The 15061-nt window shown below is 34.9% G+C and overlaps 1 protein-coding gene across 3 annotated transcripts in view; it reads left to right on the forward strand.

Annotated features, from left to right (window-relative positions):
• The window catches only part of LOC123700917 (rho GTPase-activating protein 7), a 226022-nt gene extending 211714 nt beyond the window's left edge, over nucleotides 1-14308 (forward strand). For all 3 annotated transcript variants that reach the window (XM_045648291.1, XM_045648292.1, XM_045648293.1), the window contains 15 exons: nucleotides 1905-2514; nucleotides 2688-2830; nucleotides 4162-4302; nucleotides 4624-4733; nucleotides 5228-5395; nucleotides 5583-5695; nucleotides 6149-6401; nucleotides 6695-6798; nucleotides 7155-7279; nucleotides 8185-8344; nucleotides 8609-8703; nucleotides 9784-9921; nucleotides 10441-10581; nucleotides 11065-11250; nucleotides 11882-14308. In XM_045648291.1, coding sequence (XP_045504247.1) covers nucleotides 1905-2514; nucleotides 2688-2830; nucleotides 4162-4302; nucleotides 4624-4733; nucleotides 5228-5395; nucleotides 5583-5695; nucleotides 6149-6401; nucleotides 6695-6798; nucleotides 7155-7279; nucleotides 8185-8344; nucleotides 8609-8703; nucleotides 9784-9921; nucleotides 10441-10581; nucleotides 11065-11250; nucleotides 11882-11996 — 2602 coding nt within the window. In that variant the 3' untranslated portion in view covers nucleotides 11997-14308. The remainder of the gene's footprint in view (nucleotides 1-1904; nucleotides 2515-2687; nucleotides 2831-4161; nucleotides 4303-4623; nucleotides 4734-5227; nucleotides 5396-5582; nucleotides 5696-6148; nucleotides 6402-6694; nucleotides 6799-7154; nucleotides 7280-8184; nucleotides 8345-8608; nucleotides 8704-9783; nucleotides 9922-10440; nucleotides 10582-11064; nucleotides 11251-11881) is intronic.
• Nucleotides 14309-15061: the final 753 nt, after the last annotated feature.

Genomic DNA, 15061 nt, shown 5'->3' on the forward strand with positions numbered 1-15061 from the left:
ACACCAAAAATCTGTTCTTCACACGACCAACGATTTGTAAATTAAAACACCGTTTTTAATTAAAGGGCATGTTATAATTTTGATGGCAACACCGTTAAGTCTGTTATTAATTTTGATGATCCGCTTTGAAATCAACATTGTGAAATGATTAATCAAAAGTTGAATGAACACTCCGAGCATTAGATTGCAATAAACGGATAGTTTATTTTCATTTGTATATTATAAAACGATTACTGGGTTAATATTACAGGTTCTAAATTGATTTCGAAATTATGTAGTTGTTTCTTGCGTTAATTAAGTCAAAATAATTTCTTATAGTGTGTATTAATTAAATTTAAATTATAAACAATAATGAAGCATTACAGTTGTTCTTTTTTGTTCATATTATGTTTGTATTGTGTGTGATAGTTCACACGTTAAAAAGTAAATACTTATGTAGAAATCATTTAAATGGTCCTTGACCTTGGCCGTTTGATAATACATTCTGCATAAAAACTATTTGTCCACATTCTTCAAAGTTCAGTCTTCCACAACAAAGTACGACAAAGAATGCCTTAAGTGCGCTAAAGTATTCGGGGTTATTGTGCTTTTCACTTAGCGACCTTCTAAAGTTATAAAATTAAGGTTTTGTTTAACTTTCCCTAAACTCGACGCTTGAGGACATTCATTTTAGTGAATTCACCTTTAAAAATTAACGTTACATTTTTATGTGGGTGCGTAAGGTATTTAAAGTTATTTTACACTAATGGATTGGAATAACGTATAAAAATTTACTATTTAAAAATATTTTCAGATTTTAATTACGTCGAATGGATAGTGAATGCTGTTTTTAATTTTGAAAGTTGAAGTCATAAATTTATTACCAACACTTTTAAAATCTTTTCTTTCCTTATACTAAGCACAGCATGTCGCTCCAAAACATCGATACTATCATCAACAAAATAGTAACAGACATCTCTAAATGGATTCATCATAAATCATAATGCTAACGTGACCAAATGTTACGTTTAATATTCGCAACCATTATATAAGGAATGAAATAACAAATCTCATTCAATTATCTGTAACGTGTAATTAATTTATCTATATCCGACTTTCTCCGTCCAAAATTTCGAGTACAATATATTGCATTAATAGCAGTGACGTCGTTTGCCTTATAAATCGTCGTTAATTGCTACCTTTCAGAGCAATCTGATCAAACAGATTTACATTCGAGATGAAAACCTTCAATTCGTTCGCATGACGCGATAATTTTACCTTCGTTACGGGCCTTTGATGTTCTTTTATTTGTAAATCATATTTGATTCGCAGCAAATAAATTATAAGCTGATGATACTTTTGTGTTATGATGTATCGAACGTCGCAAAAGACAATGAAACCATATTTTTTTTTATTCTGTAGGTAGTCCGTAACGTAGACAATGCTTCTTAATAAAAAGTAGGTACTTTTCCGACGTAAATAGAAAAAATATGAAACGCAGCACAGATAAAATCTTCTTTGTATTGTGCGTAGTCTATCTTCAAATTGTTGTTTGGATTGTGAAAAGCTGAATTAACCATATCTTTTACTTAGAAAAAGCGCTTAATTCCTTTTACTTTTATTTTATTACAAGGCTGAAAATAACACGGCTTACCCGAGATCATCCTTTGTTCTACAAGAAAGTTAATTAAAGTTCTATATTCGACCCCGAGGTTGTAAGTTGTAGAATGAATCTATTCATTCGTAGCTTAGATTGGATTACTAAGATGTTTTAATTAAATGTCAAAATGAAATATTATGTATTTGAAACGACTTTACTCATTGTTTTCAATAGATTCCAGTATAGACATAGATCCAATATTCGATAGGGTTTATGTCATTAAATGTGATGTAGCGTAATTATAATTTTAAATATCTCTTTCCAGATTAACAGTACCAGGTCAACAGACGCACATACAGTTACCAAGCGATAAAGAAGATGAAGAGGACACAGGAACTAGGTTTAGGCGAACAGGATCTGAAAGGTTACGGGACGGAGCGAAAGCTCTCCTCCGACGAGTTGAATCTCTCAAAACAAGAAGAAGAAAACGGCAGAATAGAACAGAAGTTATAGTCTCGTCGCCGCATTTTCTGGACGTGCAGGATAAATACCCAGATTTGAATTACATAGACATGACGCCGACAACACCATCGGCGTTTCCCTTCCCAGACTTCCATAGTTCGCCTTTACACACGCCAGCTATTAGAACCCAGCCTCCTTCGCCAATGACAATCATGCCACCGTCTCCTATAGCTCCAGTAGAACAATCTTTCGTCCTTCACGCGCCGTTTGGTGACGACAGTTCGAGTTACGCGTCAGATGGCAGCATGGGTTCTAGCAATAAAAGTTCTAAGTCAAAACTAGGTAGGGCCAAGAGGATATTCCACAGAGGACTGAAGAGTGATGATTCAAGTGCATTGAGTGACTCGGAATGTCAGCCGGCCAGTTGGAGACATAATTACTATAAGGAGCATAATACTCATCATACTACAGAGGTAACAAACCATTATTTAGCAAACATCCTATTAAGTCATTTTTCAAATATTGCATTGTTTTGCACTGTTTTCCATCTAGGTACATTATATACGCTAGTGTGGTAGAAGCTAGTGTAGTAAAAACTTTCTATTCATAGATGGAGCTCTAAATTATATTATTTTAAAAAATGCAGGTATACGTAGAGCCACCATCACCAATAGACCTGAAACCGGACCCAGAAGTTTTGCGAGAAGTGCAAAAATCACCTGGCCATACACCACATCGACGGCAAGCCATTAGAACCAGCTCACTAAATTTAGGAAAAGACGGCCAAAAGTAAGTAACAAAAATAATTTATCATTTCGAATATGAATACCTTATCTATCATGACTCTATGACGTATTTCGTTAAGTGAATTTTCCCTTTAAAGAGGTCATAGGGCAGTGACATGTGACTTTTCTTTGACTAAGTATTTGATTTATTTTAGGGTAAGTAATTAGCCTTCACCTGACTTTTGAACCTAACACCGCTTTGACACGAAACCTAAACGAAGTGAAACTTAACCTATGAAACATTTGAATAGTTAAAAATACGTACACGTTCTCCTTTAATAAAGCTTGATTATGCGAGAAACGGGAAAGGTCGTCCAAAATACGTTTAAATTACTTTACTTAAGTCTTAAGCTCACAATAATTCTACCCCAGTAATTATTCTTACGGAATCATTTCGAATTCCGTCCGCTTAAACAAACTCCACAAGCGATAGATTGAAACCCTGAAACTCATCGAGTTCGCATAATTACTCAACATTGTTCACTTTCGGAGTTGTCAAGTTTGGAAGATACTCAAGGGGATAGCGTTGTACCTAAAGTTTCTAGTCTGTAAATTTGCTCAGACTTAAGCCTTAAGGCCTCGGGTCGAGAGGCGCATAAAGACTATTCGCACTTGCTAGTTTATACTCGGTTGAATTAATTATCTGTTAGTGAACTATTATTGGTGATGAATGTATGGAACTAATTGATAGATTCTCTTCGCATTATTCATGCGAATTGTTGGTTTTCAGATTATGTTATAAGAAACAGTCGTTCCCTATATCAATTTTCATCCAGATGACATAAGAGATGAGTGCAATAAGCTATCCATTAAATTTTTCGGTAAAAAAAAACTTCTCCAAAATCCACATATCCAATGTGACCTTATTCTAACAGACTTAGAGAGTTGACTTTGTTTTTTAAAATAGTAGGAAGTTATAGATTCGATCATCACGTGGGAGATCTCTTAACCGTTTCCAAAACGAATCTATGTCATTTATAAGGAAACGATTAGTCCGCGTCTAATTGCCCCAAGCAGACACAATAAGTAACTTGTAATGGACATAGAACATTGGACAATAGTGTATTGGTATGCTAATACGCGCCGACCACGACTAATGTGCGTTTTTCTCTGCTATTTTGTGGGGCAATGAACTGGATTTGTACCGTGAAGATTCCATTTTAATGTAGCTTAGGAACTTGGAGTTAGTTGATTTTGTTGGCTAATGTACGAAGAATAACGGAATTGCGGTTTTTGATCAAGTAATTTACGTGATTGATACATATATTTTATTTTATCACCTGCAAACTTTCGTTCTTAATTTATTAATAAATGTTTTAATAAAAACCTTTTCAGATTTCGCGATCGCAGCTTAAAGAGGGATAAATCAGCGTCCAGAAGTTCAGAACTCGACAGCAGTCCGAATTCAGCTGGATCCAGGTCTCATGATGGTGACCAAGACGATGATGACGATAGCCTTGATCTTAAGACTAAAAAGTAAGTTCTCCTCATTTTGTCCTCCACGATATCTGAAAATGTAGAAAAAGAATTTATATACCTAACCCTAAGACCTAACCTAACATATTATGATTATTTTGTGTTGATTTCACTCCACCAGAATAGAATTTGGTTTTCTTTGTGTATTTATGAAGAAAACTAATTTGTACAAAATTAAATTCGCATCTCGCTACGTAAATTTTGGTAACCTAATTTTATTTTTGATAGAAAAATGTGTTCTATTTGCTCGACTTTCCCCAGTCCGTACCTATGTTCCTTCATTTAATTTTCCTTGTGTACATATTTGTTGAAATCTTTCAGAAACAACATACAAAGGTGGTATTCATTTAGAACGAGTGCTCTCAACGGCGGGCCGAAAGCAAACAACACGTTACAGCCAGCGCCGAATCAGAAAAACCCCGAAGCGTATTGTGAGTTCGATTTCTGTAGATAATATTTATTCTAATAATACTTTTTTCTATTGTGTCGTGGTTGGATTGGGCCGCTCGGGGCTCAATGGGTTAAAGAATGTGTATCTACTTATTTTCATTTGAGATTTTTTATCTATTATTTAAAAATAGTTCGTGATTATTGATTCTGTTAGAAAAAATACATGTGGCACTCGGGGACTGCCGCGGTAAAGCTATTGCATGCTATGCCTTCAAGCCACACCTCCGCCCGTCGGAGTGGGGAGCGTGAGGTTTTTTCGTTACGGAATTTCTCGATTCAGTCCCCGCGCTCAAGGCCCGCGATAGAAGCTATGCAATAGCTTAAAAATATATTTTTATTTAATTGTACCTACACTACTGACAGATATAATCTAAGAACATAATATTATGATATTATAATCCCGAAGTTCTGAAACCGGTCATTAATCTTTCTGTTTTTCTTTTTCCCATGTGAATCTTTTATCTCTAATTTCCAGTATCACGACCTATGTCATCACTATCGTGCGGCCAACTGCACATATTACGGAAACTAGCTCTATTGCGGCTTACCGCGTGTATGGAGCGATATTGTCCTTCACACAAATCTGGGTGGAACTGGGAATTACCGAAGTTGATAAGGAAGATTAAAACGCCTGATTATAAAGGTAAGAACTTGAAAATTAATAATGAAAAAATTGTCTTATATCTTCGTGTATAATATCTACCTAACTAGATGATATTTCCATTTCCGTACTAACAAAAATGAAAAGCCAAAAACAATCTTTGTCGTAGTCCTTTTTTAGTTACAGAATATTGCCTATTAAATGTAATTTCCGTGTAAATTTATTACAGACAAGACAGTATTCGGAGTACCTCTCACAGTGTCTCTACAGAGGACAGGACACTCCTTGCCGAAGCCTATACAATGTGCACTAAACTGGTTGAAACAGAACGCTATGGATCAGGTAATTTATATCATCTCATAAATTATAAAATATTCGCTGATGTCAATAAAATAGATTTAAGGCAAAAAAATCTGCCTTTATTTTCCAAGTAAATGCTAATAATTTTATCAGAAGTTCATACTTTATTTATGTAATCCAACGCGATAACAAAAATAGTCGAACGTATAATATAATATAACACTGCGGTTGATATCTTGAAAAATAAAATTGTAATCACAAAAAAAACGACGTGTGGCCATTCGGGGACTGCCGCGGTAAATCTATTGCATGCTATGCCTTCAAGCCACACCTCCGCCCGTCGGAGTGGGGAGCGTGAGGTTTTTTCGTTACGGAATTTCTCGATTCGGTCCCCGCGCTCAAGGCCCGCGATAGAAGCTATGCAATAGCTTAAAAATACGAAGTTAAATGAGACTTGAGTTTATTTTTCTATGACTAATAAATCTTCCATTCCAGATGGGTATATTCCGGAAAGCCGGGGTAAAATCTCGTATAGCCAAACTCCGCACAATGGTAGAATCAGCGGGCGCTACAAATGGCGCCTTTGCAATCGAGAACATCAACACAACAGACCCTGGTCTATGCAGTTTGAGCTTTGACGGTGCGCAGGCGCATGATGTAGCTGATGTCGTGAAACAGTACTTCAGGGAACTACCAGATGCATTGCTCACTAATAAACTTAGTGAGACGTTCATTGCTATATTTCAACGTGAGTTTCTTTTGTAATTACTGACTATTCTTAATGTTTGTTTAGTTCTTATGTTGGTCCGTGCCATGGTTCAACGTAAATCTCTCTAGCAGCATAACTTCTGGAAACTGTGTGCTGCGCTCTTTACACTAAGCTCTTAGTTCATTTAATTTTAAATTTTCAATTTGAATTAGTTTTTTCCTTTATTTACTATTCTTGTGAAACGAAGGAGGTTCCCATTCGACTCAATTTCCTTTCCGCATGTTATCCAATAGTAATTTCTGCAGGAAAATTAATAAAAAATCTTTTTCCAGATGTTCCTGAACCCTTACGGCCAGATGCAGTGCAATGCGCTTTGCTATTGTTACCTGAAGAACACTTGGAGGCTTTGCAGTCTTTGTTAATATTCTTAGCAGAGGTAATTACACATTTTTTGTCCTAATACCCATCAAATGTAGATGGATGATGATGATGATGATGATGGAAGTACCTGTGTACGTTTTTACGGTTTTTCCAACAGATTCAATTCCATTCCTCGAAAACCAAATATTAATTATAAGAGGATAATTCCATCCAACTCATTCCAGTTACTTTGTCCAAGGTTTTTTTTTAAAACTGCAAGCATAGCTGACTGCTGATAGAATATCCTATATTATTTCTCTCTCATATAGCAGTATACAGCAAAGCAATACAAATTTATTGCATATCATATTTAATATAATAAAATAATGAATAAACTATAACTTTATAACTTAATTATAATTTCAATTCCAGGTGGCAGAACACTCAGCAGTGAACCAAATGACGGCCTCTAACTTGGCAGTCTGTTTCGCGCCGACACTGCTGCGGCTGCACCACGCGCCGCCCGCCGGCAGCACTAAGGAGGGCAACTCTAATCGGTATGTATTTAGTTGACAAGACGCGGGATTGGATTTGATATTTTTGCTTTTAAACCATTCAAATCCATACTAATATTATAAATGCGAAAGTAACTCTGTCTGTCTGTCTGTTACTCAATCACGCCTCTACTGAACCAATTTTCATGAAATTTGGTATGGAGATATTTTGATACCCGAGAAAGGACATAGGCTACTTTTTATCCCGGGAAAATGACGCAATCCTGGAAATCCCACGAAAACGGGAACTATACGGGTTTTTCTGAGACTGCGCGGGCGAAGCCGCGGGCGGAAACCTAGTGCTTTTTAAATATCAATTTATAAAGAATAGAAAAAAGTTTTTTTCAATTGGTCAAGCATCCGCCCCTGATTGGCGTGAAGGGATGCGGGTTCGAGTCCCACCCCGTGATCGAATTTTTTCTATTCTTTATAAATTTATAGTTAAGACGCGGGATTTTTTGAGTTAAGTAAAAAATATTTATTCAAAAATCAAACATACAATCTCGTTGATACTTATGGCAATAAGGCTGTTAACGCAGTAAATTGAGTATACATTATTTGAACCCATATGCCTAGACTAGTGGCCTGTATTATGAACATCTTCTATTTGTTTTTTTATTGAAAAAATTTAAAATAAAAAATTAAGCCGCCATAAAATGGTCAGAACAAGTCAATATTTAAATAGAACCAGCTTTCTAATACAAAAAGAATTATCAGAATCAGTTCACCCAGTCCAATTTCTGTGGTAACGAACTCAACAACAAAAAATACAGGTTGGTTAAGAAACTCCTCCTTCTTTTGAAGCCGGTTGAAAATAGAAGACATCGTTGAATTAATTTGATGTTTTTTCCATTTGTATTATGAAGAATTCTCCAAATCCACACTTAAATTCCAAACATATATTCCAGGATGATAATAGAAAGCGTAGCCGACCAGCGCCAGATCAGCGAAAGCAGAGCAGCACATGCCTGTCTCTTATTACTCATACAGAAACATGCACAGTTGTTCCTAGCGCCCGCTGATATGCTCGCACGATGCAAGTTCAACTACTTCGAGGAAAGTGTGCCTGTAAGTATATGGGGATAAGGACTATATTTCTTTGGCTTGCCGCATTAAAGAAAAAAATTACAACTATAGGAACAGGTTTTCATGCAAATTGCAAAAAAAGCAATAGTCGAAACGAAATGATACAACAACTATAATTTTAATTGGATATGAAATCTACAGCAGATAGTGAAGTGTTATATGCTCATACAAAATCTCTTGTATTAACAGTACTACTACAGAGTAGTAAATACTATTTTATTCTTACCTTAAAAACTCCAATTACAGGTTGCCCTTGAAGAATTAGGCGCAGACTTCAATCAAGACTGGAAGGGATTCCAGCAAGCCTGCATCAAAGCACTTTTAAAAGAAGCCAAAGAAAAGTAAGTGCTTCGCTATTCACTTCTTAACTTTTTGTTTTTCTAATGTATTATCTTATCCTAACAACATAATTTTCTTTCCATTCTAACATATTTCGTGCTTTTTTAGAGTCAGTGGGAGATCAGGGAAGAGGTGAGACGTGGATGTTAGATGAATGATCATAGATCTCATACTTTCACCTATCTGTTCTTTGCTTTCTTACTTTTTTATTCTTAACTTAAACTTTAACCAAATCTAACAATATTCAAATGGGGATCAGATGTCTACAGAAAATATATTTTAAAGTATAACTAGCTTACCGCCCGCGGCTTCGCCCGCTTTCTCTAAAACGATTTGAGATTTAAACTATCCTATCTCTCAAGTTGGATCGAACTGCACATGATGTGCGAATTTTATTATAATCGGTTAAGTGGTTTAGGAGTCCATTGAGGACAAACATTGTGACACGAGATTTATATATATTAAAAGAAAGAAGATGAAAGATTTCTGACATACAAAATGATGCCATATAACCGTGTAGTACAGAAAATATGAGAGTAAAGAACAGATTTCACTATCACCTTCATTCTAGCTGTCTTGTGGGCACTTAGCCTTTAGGTGTTAGTGATATTGGTGTTAGATAATTGGTTGTTAAAATAATAAATTCTGAACAATATTGTCTACAAAACTTCAAATACAATGAAATATTTTCTAATCAATATTTTATTTTGCGCACGGCGATATATCACCACGTAACAATGGTACACCACGTAACACCACACCACAACATTTTGCACACACAATTTAACCACAAATATAAATTTTATTGTTGTGTTAATATCAAATTATATTAACAAATACCCTCATTCAATATAAAAAGACACAGTATTATAACTACCCTCAAGAACAAAACAATCAAATTCAATTATTTATAATTTGAACTGGTGGTTGGATGCTCAACGTATAAAGCCACAATTCACATTTTGAGCTACCCTTTTTTACGCAAGAAAACCTGATGGTACTTTTGCGCAAGTAATTTTTCCTAACTACTAAATACACCTAAATTCTCGCAAGCAAAAACCAATGTATAATTTATAATCCAGAACCCGCGGTTGGATGTCCGTATCGGGCGCAGCTACACACGTGGAGCTGTGCTGCAAGAAAGTGGGAGATGGTCATCCGTTACGCTTGTGGCGGGCCACGACTGATGTGGAGGCGCCGCCGCAGGAGGTTATGCAGAGGTATTGTTTAGTTTACACTTTATGTAGTTTGGTTTCTTGTGTGTTAAATGATATACTTTGAATTTGAAATTAACCAATTTATCGGTTTTCTAATATTATGATAAGTACCTAGGTTCCAATTAAATGATATTTAGGCGCGGAATGGTTGCAGATATCTGATATTTATTCTGCATATAAATTAAACCTTCAGTAACTTTCACGAATTTATTTCGATACTAGTGGTCCGCCCCGGCTTCACCCGTGGTACATATTTCGCAATAAACGGTAGCCTATGTCCTTTCTCGGGTATCAAAATATCTCCATACCAAATTTCATGCGAATTGGTTCAGTAGTTTAGGCGTGATTGAGTAACAGACAGACAGACAGAGTTACTTTCACATTTATAATATTAGTAAGGATTAAATCGTCCAAAGCTGTTTGTCGTGAATTGAATTCTAATTTTTCTATGCTATTCAATCATTTCCCAATCAATTTGAATCTTACCTACTGCTAACTTATTAAATATCTTATGTCTTGCAGGATACTCCGAGAGCGACATATTTGGGACGATTCGTTGGTGAAATGGAGGGTAGTTGAAAAGTTAGGGCCCAATGCAGAAGTGTTTCAGTATATCACAGCTTCGAGTTTCAATTTACCACCGAGAGATTATTGCGTTTTAAGGTGAGTTTTCATTCACAACTTTCTTGTATCTTTCTCATATATAATTTTTGTCTTCTGTTTTTTTGTCTATTCTGTGACAATGACATATTTTAACAGACTTCCTCATCATTGAAAATTCATTATAAGCATAATCAGATTTAAACTAATGCACATCGTCAGTATTTATGTGCACCTTGTTTTCCAAGGATTTTCAGTTTACACATTAATAAACAATCCGAATAATATTAAATCTCCCAATTCATTTTTGAAGTGAAACTTCTTTATCGGGGTTGGAAAAAAATTTAGTGTAACATTTTTTCGTTACGCGCCATTTTTTTCGAATCCCTACCACGCGTGATTCGACGTATTTCTGTAAAGTTGCTTAACGTAAATTATTTTTTGAAAAATAAGGTCATAAAGAAGTGTCACTTCTTACGTGTGTACACTAGTACACGCACACATTTTTTATTTTTTCACTAAAATCAAAAATTTTGTTCTTTACAGATCATGGCAAGGCGGTGGAGGCGGTGGCGGGTGGTGTGCGGTCGCCGAAACGTCTGTCGCACACACTGGCGCTGACTCAAGTGTTGGGGCGGGGGCGAGGGGAGTGGTACTGGCTTCTCGGTACCTCGCGCAACCGGCGGGGAAAGGGAGAAGCCGGCTGGTGCATCTTGCGAGAGTGGATACTATGTAAGTACACTACACTAGCGGTCCGCCCCGGCTTCGCCCGTGGTTCATATTTCGCAATAAAAGGTAAATTCTTTCTCAGGGTCTAAAGATTGTCTGTGCCAAATTTCATCAAAATCGGTCCAGTAGTGTTTGCGTGAAAAGTTGACAACCATATAGATGTATACTGGACTTACCCCTGATATAACAACATGGTAGTTAAATGGTAAAAATAGAATTTACATGTTTAGCATTGCTGAACCTGTTACAACTGACTTATTGTTGTCCTTTACTGCCAACATAAAAATCAAAAGAAATAATGAAATTACACATTGTATCCTGATACAATGTGTAATTTCATTATTATCAAATTAACATTAGGAATAATACCAAGAAGCTTATATCTAATACACTGGAGATTGCACTGTGAATGTTGACTTGTCACAAGAAAATATGACCTTGAATGACGCCTGTATATTCCTTCATCCCTTTCACACCAACTTGCCAAGTTAGGTGTGAAAGGGACAAAAACATACAGGCGTCATTCAAGGTCATAACTTCCCGTGACAAGTCAACGTTCATAGTGCAATCTCTAGTGTATTAGATATAAGCTTCTTGAATAATACTAACTTTACGTCTTATTCTTTCATTGCAGGGGCAGAACACCGGAATGGTATAACAAATGCTACGGCCACATCTGCGCGCTGTATCTAGCTCGCATCCGAGCCTCCTTCAAGCACAATACAGAAGGCCCTGAATCAAATGTATGATCAAAACATTCCACTTAAGTCCAGTCATTTGACTCGACTTAAGTATGACAACAATTGTGTGTCTGCAGCCTAACAAGGCAATCATGTAAAATACTTTACATTGTGGTTTTGATGATATTATCCATACTCAATAAATATTTTTAAATGTTTATTACCAGCAAAATGGTAATATAGGCGATGCATAATATTTTTATCTAAATATACTTTTAGAGTTACAAAGTGTATTTACCTACCTCTATCTATGCTCTGTTTACATGAGACCAATTATTTTGACCGTGACAGAAAAATGCCAAAAAAAATAATTTTGAAGTTAATTAGTGGCAATATTTTCAAGTTGGTTGCAATTTTGTGTCTCAAGCTAGTCAAATAATTTAACACTTTTTTATAATGCAATAATAGACGTAAAATTAAAAGAAAGAAAAGTATTTGTATATGGCAATACCAGAAATATGTAAATAATTAATTTTATTTCTGATTTTGCAGTAATCATCTAGTAAGTGTAAACTGGGCATAACTAAAGTTTATCACAACCCACTCATGGGACCTACCAAAAATCCTGACTGTATTTTTAATACTTTTTACTAAAGTATTAAAATTTCCCTGGTGCATAATGTATATAGTTACATAATTAATATAAGCATCACAATTTTCAATATACTATTATGATGGATGTAATCTCATTATATTTATTAAAAGTAAATGTTTTACCAATCCTTAAGAAGTTATCATAACATATCGCTAGTCATAATATATCTATGAAGTAATAAAACATATAACACATTAACCGTACCTGCCCTGTGTTCAGGAAAATATATAGTATTATATAAAATTATTTGTATATTCAATATTGTAGGTACTTATAATTTACCACACTGGTGGGAGCTTTCAAGATTTTGAAATGTAATTGTTGATGTTGTATGGACGTTTATGTAAAAAGTCTGATTGTAAATAGCTTAGATAGTAAAATGTGACCATCACAAAATTCTAGATTTATAAAAAGGTCTTTGGGGAGTGTGACATAATGACTACCCAATATAATATAAACTACATAACAATATTTGTGTAGTGTTAAATGTAGTTTAAATAATATAAATAAATCTCGTGCAATTTTATGTCACATTCCATACAGACAATTTATTTTTATTCCTGTTGTGGAAGAAAATGAAAGCCAAATATCACAATATTAGGTTAAGATAATGTTTGTAAATATGATGCAATGATATTTTGATGTAGTAATCTCAATAATTTATGTGTTGTTAGTTACCTGTGGAATCACAATTTTAATATAAATGTTGGTGCCCGTATGAATAAGATATTTTTCCTTAACTATATATTAAGTAATGTTATTATAAAGGAATATTTGTCTGCACATTATCTAAATAACACAATTTAAAATATATTATGTGCTTGCAGTATAAAGTAATAATTTATTAGTACAAGTTCAAAATACATACATGCAGCCATACCAAATAATGTCCATTGTGAATCCATACTTCATTTTCATTCCGTATGTATTAGACATAACTACCAATAATTGAAAATGATAATATTTACCCACTTTGTCATTCCAATTCACTGAGTATGTATTATATAAATTAGTGTAAAACCATTTGTAAAACTCTTAACTCAATCACCCATATCAGTAATTATTTTTTCACTTTTGTCCATAGGAAGTAAAATCAGTAAATAAGAAATATACAGAATGTATCACATGCAGAATGTATGGAATTCGTGGAATTAATAAAAATCTTTTATCACGTTCATTATTATAAAATTAATATTCCAAAGGGATTTTTGAATTCATTCATCATTTGAATTTTCAAATCATATTACCGCGTAAAATGTTATCGAATTACCTGACAATGGCAACACAGCCAACAGATCAGCTTGCGATAAAATAAATATTATCTGTGATTCAAATTCAAAATAAGTTTATTTGAACTTAATGAAACATTGACTCCAAAATTATTATAAAACCTAGCTTTTGGTGTTTACAATATAACATTTTTAAAATTAACTACCTATTTCAATATAATATTAAATTGTGTAATATATTAGTACTTTACAAAAATACAAATGATAATAATAATTGTTTTATTAATTCACTAGACTGACTGCATACCTACTGACTGTTAAATTTTGCCATTGCACGCACTCAATGTTACTGCTGGACTACATAATTATTATTATTCATTCTTAAAATACTCCATATTTCCATAATGTACGATAATGTGTGTAATATAATATTATAAACTAATTATTGCATTGTGATTTTATTCTTTATGAATTAAATGGACCATTATAAAGTGAAATTATGGTTTTTTTACCCTTTCCTTACTCCTACGTCTATGAAACTTGCTAATCACAATAATATTAACATTATTTACTTACCTCTTATAATAATTAGTATGCATTAGTACCTTTATGGGTAATAATAAAATCGGTAAGCAAAAGAAAATCGATAAAACTACTTGCATAATGTTTTTATCATTCATTTTTTAATTTTATTGTAACTAGTTTTTAGGTATTTTACCACACCACAAGTAAAGATAATTATATATATTTTAATTTTATCTGAATTTTATTCAGTACTAGGTATGTACTTTATTAAAAACTAGCTCCTCCGCGCGGTTTCACCCCCGTGGCTCCCCTCCTGTAACCCGTAGCGTGATGAAATATAGCCTATAACCTTCCTCGATAAATGGGCTACCTAAAGGTCTCAGCACACATATGGGATCGGAAAGGGATCGTAACCGTAACGCCTTTCGCCTCGCTGTCAACCAGGCGTCAACCTACCGTATGCACGTAACGAAAGCGTATCAGCAGCGCCTGTACGTCAACTCGGCTACGGCTAGGCGACACCGGCGTTACGCCTAAAAATGGCAAATACGGCAAGTGGTAGCAGGCAGAGACGTAAGCGCGGACGGGGAGACGTAAGCGCGGGGACGGAGAGACGTAAGCGCGGGGACGATGAGCCGTTAGCGCTGCAATTGCAAGTTCGGAGCCTGTTCCGAGGGGAGGCGATTACGTTACTATTCCGATTAGTGTTCGTTGCAGTAGGGAGT

This window comes from Colias croceus, chromosome 20 (genome assembly GCF_905220415.1).
Source record: "Colias croceus chromosome 20, ilColCroc2.1".
NCBI lineage: Eukaryota > Metazoa > Arthropoda > Insecta > Lepidoptera > Pieridae > Colias > Colias croceus.